The 13,895-nt window shown below is 35.9% G+C and overlaps 1 protein-coding gene across 2 annotated transcripts in view; it reads left to right on the top strand.

The window, feature by feature from the left end:
• LOC150086866 (solute carrier family 41 member 1-like) overlaps positions 1-13,895 on the top strand; it is a 202,263-nt gene that overhangs the window by 171,829 nt on the left and 16,539 nt on the right. For both annotated transcript variants that reach the window (XM_090372784.1, XM_090372783.1), the window contains exons 10-11: positions 2,710-2,844; positions 6,998-7,146. In XM_090372784.1, the coding sequence (XP_090228910.1) occupies positions 2,710-2,844; positions 6,998-7,146 (284 nt within the window). The remainder of the gene's footprint in view (positions 1-2,709; positions 2,845-6,997; positions 7,147-13,895) is intronic.

Genomic DNA, 13,895 nt, shown 5'->3' with positions numbered 1-13,895 from the left:
TATTATGGGATGTTTGTCGAGAGAGATACTAGAATGTTCCAACGTATTCCATTTTAGAAATATTCAGGTTCCTTTTGGGTATGTTCTTTGCATACGTAGAGGTGTGGATGGCCACACAGGAAGATATTAACTGTGTAATTGTAAAGTATAAAATGAATGTAACGATAGCAATATTGTAATGTTGGTGATATGATAAAGACCATCTGTGTTAGACTTGCCATAAAAAATCAACAGGAGGTATAATGTATAATCTCTACATGTCCATCCCTTCTAACAGTTTATCTAGTCCTTCCTTTAACTTATTTAAATTATCCACCTCTGCAACACCTGATGAAGGTCTGTTTCAGCAATCAACTGTACCCTCAATTTATGTACCCTCGTGTAGTCTGAGAAAGAGGAAGGCTTCCATCAGCATTGTGCTTACTCAATCCATTCAAGTTCTTAAAAAAACCTCAATCAGAACTACTTGCTAAGTGTGAGTAGATCTGATTGATCTACTCTCCAGAGGCTGCAATTTGTGAAACTGAAGCCCTTTCTTGGTTAGAACACACCCTTTTTCTCCCCACACCAATCTTGTTGCTCTTCTCTGCACCCATTCCAACAGAGCTATGTCATGTTATGTCCAATTATGCCATGTTCAAAGATGAGCAGGACTCAAGATGTAGCATAACAATTGCCTTATTCAATGGAATAATCATCTCCTTATCTCATTCCTGTATATCACTGCCAAAACACCATGAGCTCTCCTGGCAACCTGTCTGCACTGCTTGGAGAACTTCATATCTGGCTGCACAATTATCCCTGTGTCTTTTTCATTCTCCACTGCCCTGAGTGTGTGGTACCACATGGCTGGTACATTAATCTGGGTTGAGGTACCTTGCATTTGTCAACATTAAACTTCAATTGCCACTTCTCAGCCTGTCTGCCTAATTTGTCTAGATCTTGTTTCAGTAGAATACCCTGATTACTGTGATAACTACCTTGCAAGCCTTCATATCATCTCTAGACTTACATTAAGCCTGATATGCCATTATCAATATATAAGATATCAATATATGGGAAACTGGGAAGTGGCTTGACGCTTCACTTGTGTGTCATAGCTGGTTGATTGCAAGATATGCTAGTTTGAATAGCATGCTAACATCAATTTCTTCTTTAAACTTGGGAAAAGTGCCTACAGAGATGTTGCAAGAATTACAGAAAGTTTATGGAGATGCTTTGAAGAAAACGGCAGTGTACAGGTGATAGTGGTTAAAAAAGTGGTTAAAAAATGGCAGGAAACACCAAAAGTGAAGTAACTCATGTGAAATGATAGGCAAATGGCCTTTGTTGAGATTGCTCATGAAGTTGGACTGTACCCTCAGTATACACAATCCTGATAGAAGATTTAGGCATGTGCACGCGCAAAGTTTGTTCTACATGCTGTTGGATGATCACATGGACTGCAGGAAAGCCATCACAGGTGATTTCTTTGAAAAATCTACCCAGGCTCTGAGCTTCCTGAGAAAAGTGGTCACTGGGGATGTTTGCCTACTACCTCTAAACCAAGGTGGAATCATCATCCAGATGGCACACAAAAATGTCCCCACAGCCCAAGAAGTCTCGTGCAACAAAAATGCACTGCCAAAGTCTTGATGATGGTTTTTTTTCCCCCCCTCTCTCAATGATGAGGGCACACTGCCCCACAAATTTCTGACTAGGGGAGAAACATTATTCCTGCTTATTACATTGAGGTTTCAACATGTTTGCATGAGAATGTGAGGTGAAGATGTCAAAAATTGAAGGATAACTGGATCCTGCACCATGAAAATGTGCCCAGTCATGTGGCAAAAAAATCAGTAATGCAGCAGCCTCCCTGCTCCCCGACCGTGCACCAGTCTGACTGCTAGCTGTTCCCTAAACTGAAAATGATTTGTTGTTTTACTACAGTGTATGACATCAAAGAAAATGCTGAAACAGCTGGGAGGGTGAGAGAGAGAGAGACAGAGACTCTTCTGTTTTGTTGGTTGGAATGTCTTGTGACTTTGTGTGTGTAGACTGTTAAAGCTTAAAATGCTTGGAAAACTAAGTATTTGTCATAATTTCCTTCATAGGAGGAATTGTATTACATATATGTATTAAATGAAGGAAATATGATTGTAGAATGATTGAAAGAAAATATTCTTTTAAGTAATGGGCTAAATTTTGAAACAGCATTCTACCTCAAAATTTAAAAATACGATTTGTATAAATTTTCAGGAAAGATTTGCCAGATAGCTATGGATGAAGCCTAATGACAGTATATTTTGCTTTAGGCTGATGCATATAGGGTTTAGGGCTAAAAAGCCTCAGACTGTGGGAAGAGAAACTGTGCCCCATTTGGCATCTATCATACTGTGAAATTAATTCACAACTGACTTGTCAGCTGTTATGCCATTGGGTTACATATTCACTCACTGATGAGGGACAAAATAGCACTAAAACAGCTGTTTGGGTGGTGTTGGTACCCATTGAGAATAAGTAACAGCTGGTCTTCTGTGCTGGGTAAGCATTACTTATTTGAGGTATAAGAAGATAGGAAACCCTTTGTGAGGAATTTTCAATATGAGATGTTATGTGTACTAATGCCACTGCATTAAATTGTATAGTTTAGGCTGAATAAGCCCAGCTTACTTGCATCATTATGCCTTTATTAATACTTTTTAAAAAAATTTCCTTTGCTATTCACAGGGGTTGGTGGAAACCTAGTTGCAGTTCAAGCCAGTCGCATATCCACTTATCTTCACCAGAGGTCTGAAATGGGTACCCTCCCTCCCAGTGATTCTCGTGCCTGTGTTAACCCCTGCTTTACATTCTTTGGTAAAAGTATGTATAAAATATAAATTATGATAGGAAAGTATTTCATTTTGCAAAGTGTTTTTTTTTTTTTTTTTTAATTATAAGATAATCTACTAGTGATTTCTAATGCCATTATAATGAAATTAAACATTCTGAGATCAGTATAAATAATATTAGAATGAGAAACAGTATGCTTCAGAGGCAATATTTATCGTCTAAAAATCAGAACAATACCAGCCAGTTCTATAATATGAGGTAATATATGATAGCAGCATGTAATGTGGAAACTCACACTGAAAATTACATCACTTAAAGTTGCTATATTATATGTTACTGACTTATATTTCCAATGGTTCTTTTGGACAGTAGACTGTAGGGACTATTCCAGTTCCATGTGCAATTTTTGAAGTATAATTTATCTTCTGCTATCAAAGTTTATATGTACAATTTAATTTTTTATGTTTAATAATTAAATATAACAAAACAATATAGAAATAGTGAATATTACTAAAAGCAGATTTTCAAAAATCAATAAAACTTAATTTTATAAATATTGCTGGTTGCATTAATTTGTCTTTCAAATATCACATCTCTTATGCTGTATTTTCATCATAATAAAAATATTTTTCTTATTACCATGATCTTAACATTATTACTTATTAGAATTAATGCTAATACTTGCTATATAAAAAAAAAAAAAAAAAAAAAACTTCCGACACAAAAGTTGCAGATGCTAAAGGAAAGTGATCTGTCAATTCCAAAATTATTTCTATCATGTCTTCATTGAAAGATAATTCCTCAGAAATGTTTACCACTCAGATTTTCTTATAGTAGTCCATTTTGCTTTATCTTAAACTAACAGTAATCTGCCATCCTGGCAGTGTCCCAGGAACCTTGGTGCAACTTTAGCATCATGAATGTGTCCATATGAGAGCCTTCCTCTTTCTCATCTTAAATCTCCAAAACTGAGGTGGGGGAACTGAGATGGGAATGAAGAAAATGTTTATTTTCTTCATTCTATCTTTATAACACTGCAATAAAGTTGATACCAGGGATTCATAATTAACCTCTTTCATTCTTCCAAGAAATCTGTGTACAACTGCTTTAAATGATCTCCAAGCTGCTAATTCAGCATACCGTACTATTTATTTCAAATACATCTTGGAAGAGTTTCTTTGAGCGCCGATAGACTCCTTTTGATTTTTGTGTCTGTTAAATTGGGGAACACTTCTCTTTGGTAGCAGAATCCACTTCTTTCTTTGTCTAGATCCTTAACAAAATTCATTATTTATCAAAGATTTATATGCAGAGGTGGAAGAACAATCATTTTTAGCTCAACTGGTGGAACATATTTTGTTACTTGTCCCTGGTAAAATTTACTTCCGCTTTTCACACTGCCTGCACAATATATTTTTCTGTTGCACAAATGTACCAGAAACGTAGAAAACCATAATATTTTGTCGAACTTCCCTGTTCTACAGAGAATTTTCGCAAATCCAATTACTTTAAAATCACCAATGTCGGCGGGAGTAATATTTATGATGGTAGATGACAATGTCTGAGAGTAGCAAAACAGAGCAAACAATGATATGGCAAATTATGATGAACATTGGGGTGAAGATCTGGTTTCTGCAAAACATGTATTTTACAAGTTTAGCGATGATCCAGCAATTTCAAAACAGATACTTGTTGGGATTTTGGAACCTTGGGACAACTCCCTTTTTCAGTGGTGGGTATAGTAGTGGTTCCTTCAGTGTTAAGAAAACTTTATGGCTTGCGAGTAGAAATACAGAAGGCATAGATTTAAGTTATGGGGGATGTACAATTCGATTGATCAGTGTCTACCCCAATCTTTATTGGTGGGGGAGAGGAAGTGGATTATAATAGTGGTGACTGCATTCTGGACCTATCTTGGATAAAATTCTAAAGGGAAACCCTGTGATTTGGAGAGAGGGATATATGAAGTAATGCTCATTTTTTCTAAAAATGAGATTTGGTAGATGTTTCAAGGCTGAAACAGCCTAATAATATAGAGATGAGGATATATTCCATCTATGCATTACTCATGAAAAGGATGCAAATAAAATACATGTCAGATTTTAGAGCAAGGTGGAAATGTCTCCAAAATTAGTGCAAAATCATTTCATCATGCTTGTTATTTGGTTTTTTTTAGGAGCATTAGCAACTAAGGCCATATTGCTCCTGGGAATTTGCAGTGGTCATTGAGCATAGCACAAGAAGCGTGTGCTACGCACTGCTGCTCCTGCCCACCTGCGCCGTTTCATCATGCAAAAATTAAGGAAAGAATGATATATTTTGATTTCTGTCTATCAATGTAGAAATCAAGAAAGACTTCTTATAAGAGAAAAGAATTGATCAGCACCATGGGGATAAATTAGCAACAACAGAAATGCAAGTTGTTATTGATAGGATAATAGTGGAACAGAAGGAAAAAAATGTGGTTAAAATTCTGGGAATCGGCGACAGTCCTTCAGTTGCATTTTATCCAAGGATGCATAATCTGGTTGAAACAGACAGGTAATTAAGGATGATACACTGGTGTTCAAAGAAAATACATCACCTAGGAATTTCTAAACCTTTTCTTGTTCATAATATTAATGTTACATTAATGACTAGCATCACAAATAGAAATATAAACAAAAGATATTTATTAATAGTTAAGGCAAAACTAACTAATATTTGACAGGTGCTCTCAAAATATTCCAAAATGAGCATTTGCAACCTTTATACAAGAGTTTTGGTAAAAACAACAATTATGGCTGAAATGTTATCAGAAGCCCTCAGTTTTCTTCAGTTTATCATTTTAAATGGAAAACAAATTGAAAAGTTTACCAGGTGCAAACCAATACTTAGTTGAACTGCCTCTGGCCCCGATCACAGCAGCACATTGTCGAGGCATTGACAAGATTGAATTTCTGAAGATAATTAACTAATAGTTCGTGGTTCCAAACACAAATTCCTGAAGTTCATGAAGGGTCTTTAGGTTTCTTTCTGGCAACTGCTGATTCAACACGATGCCAGCAGTTCTCTGTAGGATTCAGGTCCGGGCTGTTTCCTGGCCAGCTAAGAGTTGTAATGGACCATTCTTCCAACCACTTTTTCACCTGTAACAAATGTAAACACATTACTGTCAAACCTCGAATGCAGAAATGAAGCTAAAGTAACTACAGAAGTGCCTACTTACACTTTTTGCCCAATGATAGGAGCGGAGTTGTCCTGAAAGATGCAGTTACTTGGCAGATTGAAATGGTCTGTAATGGTTGGCAGCAATTTGCCTTTCAGTATAGCCAGGTATCCATTGGCATTTATGGAACCTTTTATAAACTGCAGATGACCTACTCTGAGATAAGAAATGCACCCCCACCCCCCATATCATTTGGCTGGTAGGGAATTTCACTGTAGACACCATACAGTCTATGGTATTCTTTACCCCATCTGTAGTGAATTGTTTGTCTCCCATTCTGCATTCAAAAATCATATAGCTGCTCTTATCTCCTTTGGTAAAACTTTTTGTACCTTACATCTTTAATTGTGTTGCTCTGAAAACAGGACAGTTACTTAGTTGGTGCTAATTATACTGCTAGTAACTAACACAGTATAACTTTGCTGTTTTCATTTGTGCCACTTTTTTTTAGCTTATGGGGGACATTATAAAATCATTTACAGTGTATAGGGCATGTCTACAGAAGTTAAGAAAAGAAGCAACCAGGAAAGCTACAGAATATAAACATAGCAGGCAAGAGAATAATGGAGAGAAGTATGCGAAAATATGTGGAAAGCTAGAATCGAATGGAAAACAAATAGTTGGTATAAATAAAAGATTTGAGTCATAATTTTAAGTGACAGTTTATTAGTCTTTGCATGTCACAATAAATATTACTTGACTTAAATTTCATCCTGAAAAAAAAAAAAAAAAACTAGGAAAATTATTTATAAATCTAAATTCTTTAAATTTGAGGCAAATTGGTATTTGAAAGAATTTGATCATTTAAACATCACAACCTTGGTTTACTTGGATAACATAATTTGATTATCATACATGCCTGGTGCAACTTATGCTAATAAATATGGTGTAATTACTTTTATAGTAAATTCATTGAATATATTCTTTACTGAATTCACAGCTTCGTTCCTACCCCCTTTTTTTTTTTTTTTTTAGGTGCTCATGCCAAGACAGCCAGGGTACTATTAATTATGGCCCTTCCTGGTCATTTGATTTTTGCTTATGTGATAAGACTCTTAAAGGCTGGTAACACCTCAGTTGATGTTGTTTTCCTACTAGTGTACCTTTCTGCTGCATTGCTTCAGGTATGAAACGAGTTCCAGATATTTTATTATTATCATAGTTTTAAATACTGCATGCCCAGGAGTTTTGATATCTGTAAGCTGGTAATTGTTTTCCTTTGCAGAAGTTATATTTAAAATCTCTATTTCTATCTTCTCTGCGCATTAGTTGCACAGTGTTTTTTTTTTTTATTTTTTTTTTATTCCAAAATGGAATATCAGCTGAACATAATGTGCAAAAATTTCTTAAAGAAAATAAATATATATAAATACCCAGAGTCACAGTTAACTTTAGCATTAGTGGTGGTGATTCTCAGCTATGTCCAGTAGTATATTAATAAACAAATAATTTTAAATATTATTCAGTAATACATATGCTATCTTAAAAATGTCTTAATTTTAAAATACTTTAATCAAACATAAAATATACCACATACGTTGTTTCCTTAGAAATGTTTGCTGCTCAATTTTTTCACAGTTCATTTTGCTCCTATCATGGCAGTATCCCAGTGACTTTAGTCCTCTTTTAGTACCTCTTTTCCATGGTGAATACACCATGAAGAAAGCATTCTCCTTGCTCATCACTCACATTTTCCAAATTTTGAGGGGGGAAGGCTGAAATTGGGAATGAAGGAAATGAATTTTCAGTGACATTCAGCAGCCAATATCTTTAACATTGCAGTAAATTGACACCAGAGAGTCATAATTATCTTCTTTCATTTCTCCAAGAATTCTGTGCTACATAACTGCTTTAAATGATTGCCAAGCTGATAGTTCTGTATTTTGTAACTTTGTTTCAAATGCATCATGTTTGAGGAGCTTCTTTATTTGAGAAAATTCTTTAAATTTTGCATCTGATAAATTGGGAAGCACTTCTTAAGTAGCAGAATTCACTTCCTTCTTTAAACAAAGTCTTGACAAAAATCTTCATGAATTCAAACTTTACGTGTAAAAGGTGGAAGATGAACCTTTTTTTGTTCTACCAATGGTACATATTTCATATTACTTCTCCCTTATAAAAATTCCTCTTTTCTCACTGTAGAGCACATCAAGTCCAGATTCATAGGACAGTTGCTCTCAATGGTTCTCACTTGAGCCAGAGCATTCTTACTCCTTTGAGCTCTTTTTTTTTGCTGCTCTATTCTGAAGCAGGATTTTAAATTAAATTTAAATTAAAAATACAATAACTAAGAAATATGCAAGTACAATAATGCTATTCCTGGGTTAGGTGACAATAGTATGTTCTGTGCTATGAAATTACATTAGGTATTATGTTGGTTACATTATCAAATCACAATCGTATTGTTATAAATTTATAGTTTACACCTTACTAAATAAAGTTCAAATTAATTTTTCTATTATGTCAATTCACTGAAAACCGAACAGCGGGCAGCACATTTCCCTCTTCAACACTTTACATGTATAATTTTTTGTATAATTTCCGAGGCAAAGTTAAGAAACAATTCACCTGCTGTATTGGATAAACACTTAACTGGATTGCAATTTTCAACCAAAAAGATAACAAAAAATCAATTTATAAAATTAAAGTGTTCAAAAATTTAAAAATATCACCAGCTCATGTGTACATTTCGCACATTTTCACAGTCCACAGGAAATCAAAATGTATTTCAAAAGATTACCTCAAATTAGTTTGCTGCTATTTAAATATTTAAGTAATAGAACCTATTCAAAGGCTAGATTAGAAATAAAGGAAAAGTTGTTTATTAGAAATAGAAGACTAAAAGTTAGAAGATCTGTCTTCTAACTTCTCAACTAAATCTCAGTTTCCCCAGGATTCAGTGCTTTCTCCCTCTTTTTCTTATATATATTAATTGCCTTTTTCCACTAACCAGAAGTGTTGTGAATAGTTTTGTTGATGGTCGCACGCCTTCTAGTTTGAGAAATTTTGTCCAGCTTCAGACATCTCAAATATGTGCTGCCAATTAGTTAAATACCAATCTGCAGTGGGGTAAAGAATACTTAGTTAAGTTGAATCCTTCTAAAACTCATTCCTCTCTTAGTTACTCTCAAAAAAGTTTATTGCTCCTCTACTCCTCTTCAAAGGCACTCAGATTTTTAAACAAGATCATATATCTCAGTTGGGCATTACCTTGACTTCCTCTCTCTCTCTCTCTCTCTCTCTCTCTCTCTCTCTCTCTCTCTCTCTCTCTCTCTCTCGGAATGAGTACATCAGAAATATTGAGGCATCCAAGTTCTAATACTTAGTAGGTTGTGGTAGGTTGCAACCCATACACAAAGACAGAAGATACTTGTTGACATTGGACTTGAATTGCTGTAGATTGTAATTTTTGGAAAATTATGAGCAAAGATCATTCCATAAAAGAAAGGGATAGATGAAGAAGAGAAAGTTAGTTCTGTGAGTTTTTAATTGAACAGTGAATGGATGCTTACTGGTTTTGATTTGTGTTCAGACCTGGTTTGGAAGAGTTGGGGGGGGGGGGGCGATTACTGATTCTAATTCAGAACAGTGCTTGTGGAAGTAGCTATAAAAAGGTACACAGCAGAAACTGAATCTCTATGAGAATGTGGAGAGACTTTGTAGAGTTGGGTCATTAATTAATGCAACTGACCTCTTTTAAATGGAGTATAGAAGCTTAAGAGGTTTTAGTGGCATAGCCCTAAATGTGGAAACAATATACCAAGGCAGGGCAGATTTGCAGTTTGTACAAACCAGTTTAGAAGAAAATTAAAACTGATAATGAGAAAGGAAACCCAATTTTTTTATGCATAGGAGCATTTATTATTAAGCAATATTTGTTGATCTGCTTATTTTAAGACATTTATAATAGAGATGTGATCTTGTCTAGAAATTTGAGGGTCATTGAAGATAAGCAGAAGAGCAGTTTTTTTTTTTTTTTTTTTAGAAATAAAACAATTGAGTTTTAGAAGGATTAAAATTATCTCAGATTTTCTTTACACCACTGAAGTAGTTGGAATGTAGTGTGCCATCATCAGCAAAACTGTAGATAGAATTTCCAGTCAGTGGAAGAAGTTCATTAATATACTTTGGAAAAGAGTTTGAGAAAGGACTGAACCTTGGGGAATACCAGCATCAGTGGAAAGTGAGAAGACAGAGGGCCATCTACTATCACTTGCAGAGAGTGGTCAGGGAAAAAAACTAGACGGGAGCCTGTTTAGAAGGCCTTAGAAATGTCAAGAACTGTTTGAATTGCACCACTCTTCCACTGAATTTGCTCAAAGATGAATAATATAAGCCAATAGATTGGCATTAATGGAATCCATATTGGTGATCATTGATCAGGTGGAAAGTTTCAAGATAATTTAAGAGTTAGCAGTTGACAGATTTCTCAATCAATTTTGAAAAAATGGATGTAAATACCAAAAGGTGATAATTGGATGGGAGAGGGAAAGATATTTGTTACACTCTTCAGGGGAATGGCTTGATATCAGCAAATTTCCAAGCAGAAGGAAAAACATTGGAGTAAGAAAATGTAAAAGGGCAACACAGAACAGGAACAAGCTCAAGAGTACAGCTTTTAAGAACAAGTGGAGAAATGCCATCAGGACCTGAAGTTTTCTTGGCAAGATTCAAGATTGTTTGGAATTCTTTTAACGTCCTTATTTTGGAAGACCACAGGCTGTATGAATAGAGTGCACTAGGTATCATATGAGAAGGTTTTTTAAGGTCATCATTACAGGAGTTAGCAGAAAAGTATGATGCCATTAAATCATCTTTATTTTTATCTGAGGATGCAGTAAAACCTTCAGGCTTTAACAGAGATAGGAGTATATGTGGACGGAAGTTGTGGCCAATAGCTATGGCAAGAGATTAGAAAGCATGCCTACCATTTGGACAAGAAAAAGACCTGGGGGTAATTGTGCAGTCAGATATGAAGTTTTCTGAGCAATGCAGACAGGCTGCCAGGGCAGGGAATTGGGGTTTTGTCAATGATATATAGGAATTTTGCTAGCAGGGAGAAGGAGGTGATTGTCCCTCTGTATAAGGCAATGGTCAGGCCACGCCTTGAGTACTGTGTACAGGTCTGGAGGCCTCATTTTAGGAAGGATATAGATTATCCTAGATATTGAGCATGTACAGAGAAGGGCAACAAGATTGGTGAGGGGAATGAAGGGATCCTCTTACCAAGAGAGGCTTAAGTTCTGCAAATTGCAGTGGCTGGAGACTAGGCACCTGCTTGGTGATCTGATTGAGGTGTATAAAGCCTTGAATGGGTAGAGCACGCTGAATTCTGATGGGATCCTTCCACTTGTTCAGATTACGAACCTAAGGGAGCACAAATTCAAATTAAGAAAAGACAGATGTAGAATAGATGTGCGGAAATTTGCCTTTAGCCAGCGGGTGGTTAATTGCTGGAACAAACTTCCATCTGTCGAAGTTGACAGGTTAAATAAATTTAAGGAGGAACTGGACAGGCATTTGGAGGGAATGGTGTGATTTTTTTTTTTTTTTTTTTTTTTGGCTGATGCTGCATAAGCTCATACACTTGCTTTCTTGCATCACATACCACTACTACTACTAGAAGCAAGTTTCAGAAGATTACTCTTAGTCTGCTTAAAATCAAGTTTGGATTGATTAATAACTGTTTTACAATTGTTATGAGCTTTCATTTAGGCAGAAATGAAGCTGACATTATGGGTGCAATCCACTTGTAATATCTTGTAATATGCAGCATTCTTATCTTGAACAGCCTATTCTACAGTAATGGAAAACTAAGGTTTTGAAGTGGAATAAAAGATTTCATCCATACAAGAATAATTTTACTAACCCAGTCTGAGCAAATGTTGATCAGAAAATTTAAACCACTCAACTAAGGAAAATAATAGAAAGAAATATAGAAATCTTGCAGATCATTCCATTTTACATTCTTGTAATAGCAAAACATCAGGCTGAGAATGACAGTGAGAGAGAGGCTCCATTGGAGAAGAGAATCATTAAGTTGTGATCTGAGGTGCCTAGGGGACCATTAACATAGACTGTGTAATTTGAAGGATTGTTTGTGAGAAAAAGATCAGGGTTGTTGGGTAGTAAGGTATTCTTCGGTATTCTGCTGGGAAAATGAACAGGTTGAATGCAGTCATTAGCAATTGCTAAGAAAAAAATGTGTCACTCTTAGGAAAGTTAGATTGGAGAAACTTCAAAGAAAAGAAGTCAGAGTGATTAGTGGAATGGGAGAATGATAGAGACAATAGATGAATTTGACAGAATAAGGTAGAGATGTTCTAATCCAGAGGAATAAAAAAGAACAGATTCCAAATTAGGAAGTCTCTGACAGGGAATATCAGTGGACATATGTGGAATTAGGGAAACTGAGATGAGTAGTGGTTGAAGCAACTGATAATTGGGATTCTGTCAGAAAAAAAGTGGGGCTTTGCATACTGTAGCTTGAAATGTACATCATTAAGAATGGAACTGTGACTAAGTATATTTGTGAAATGAATGAGGGAGGTTTAGATCTTTTTGCAGATAATCTGACTGTCCATAATGCTTTCAGTAGATAAAATAAAAGTAGGCACAATATACGTATTAATGAAATTTTTAGATATCCCGTACATGTAGCAAGAGTGTGCCCGGCTCCTTGACGTAATGTGGCCTTAACAGTTCTGTTCTCCCCAATACACACTACTCAAACTCATTCCAGTCACTAGTTTGGTAGAATAGTCAGTGAGATTATACAGTAGCTGTTCCTGATGCTTTCTAATGAGTTACCAACAGGTTCTGGTCTGGTGGACTATCTAGTGGCTGGCCTGTGAAAAACCATTGTGGAGCTATACCCCTGAAATGTAAGGAATACTGGATCTTTTCAATCATACTGTGTGATGGAAAAGATATGGGAGTTGCTGGAGCTTTGCTTTAAACACAGGACACTTCAAGTCTTCATTAAGCAGATTGGAATGGTGCTATTGCACCAGACAATGAGAGTTGTCTTCCATGCTAGTGTTGCCTGCTAGCATGGAGGGTGACATTCCTCAGTGATGTGAATGCCCCCCCCCCACACACACCTACGTTGGTTCATACCTGGGTTGCTGACTTCCAGTATACCAAGTGCACTGTTTCGGGACTTGCATGTAAATGGTATTCCCAAGGTTCCTAACAATCCCACCATTGTGAAGATTTCTGAAGTGCCTAGATCCTGTTCAAAAGAGTGTAGGGAGGTTAATTAATGACCTACTGTTACGATTTCTCTTTCTCTCTCTCTCCACTCTGTTTCAGGTATAACAGTTCTAGTGTATTAATTTTCCATGGACTTGTGTTCTTCTGAATTGTCAATCTGTTATTCCACTGGCCTTTTCTAACCCAGTCTGAACACATACCTTGACCAGTCAGCATCCATTCACTTTCCAACTCCAAACTTATAGAACTAACCTTTTCTCATTTCTTTCTTCTACTTTTTTCTTTTGGGACAACCTTTCTTCATTTGTATTTCTGGTAAATTATCTGCATAAATTCAAGTGTAATGTCAACAAGTACCTCTTATTTTCTTAATCTTCTACCCTTGTATGGCACTTAAGTACTAAAAGTTCGAATACCTTTCGTCTTGGGATTTACATAAAAAACCAAATGTGCCAAGTTCAGACGGAGAATTCAGAACTAAAACTGTAATTATTGTAATAGACTTTTGTTAGGCTGCTGGTTGTTGTGATGCCAAATGTTTGTGTTGGCTGTCTTCCTGACAATCTCTTAGACCTACAACATTAGTTAGTGAATTGTCTGTGCAGATTTAATTTTTATGCTGTTAAATATTTTCCCTAAATTCCTGTACTGTGTTGCA

Source organism: Mastigoproctus giganteus, chromosome 4 (assembly GCF_048544385.1).
Source record: "Mastigoproctus giganteus isolate SK-2022 chromosome 4, ASM4854438v1, whole genome shotgun sequence".
NCBI classification, from domain to species: Eukaryota; Metazoa; Arthropoda; class Arachnida; order Uropygi; family Thelyphonidae; genus Mastigoproctus; species Mastigoproctus giganteus.
This window is presented reverse-complemented; position numbering and strand designations above follow the sequence as displayed.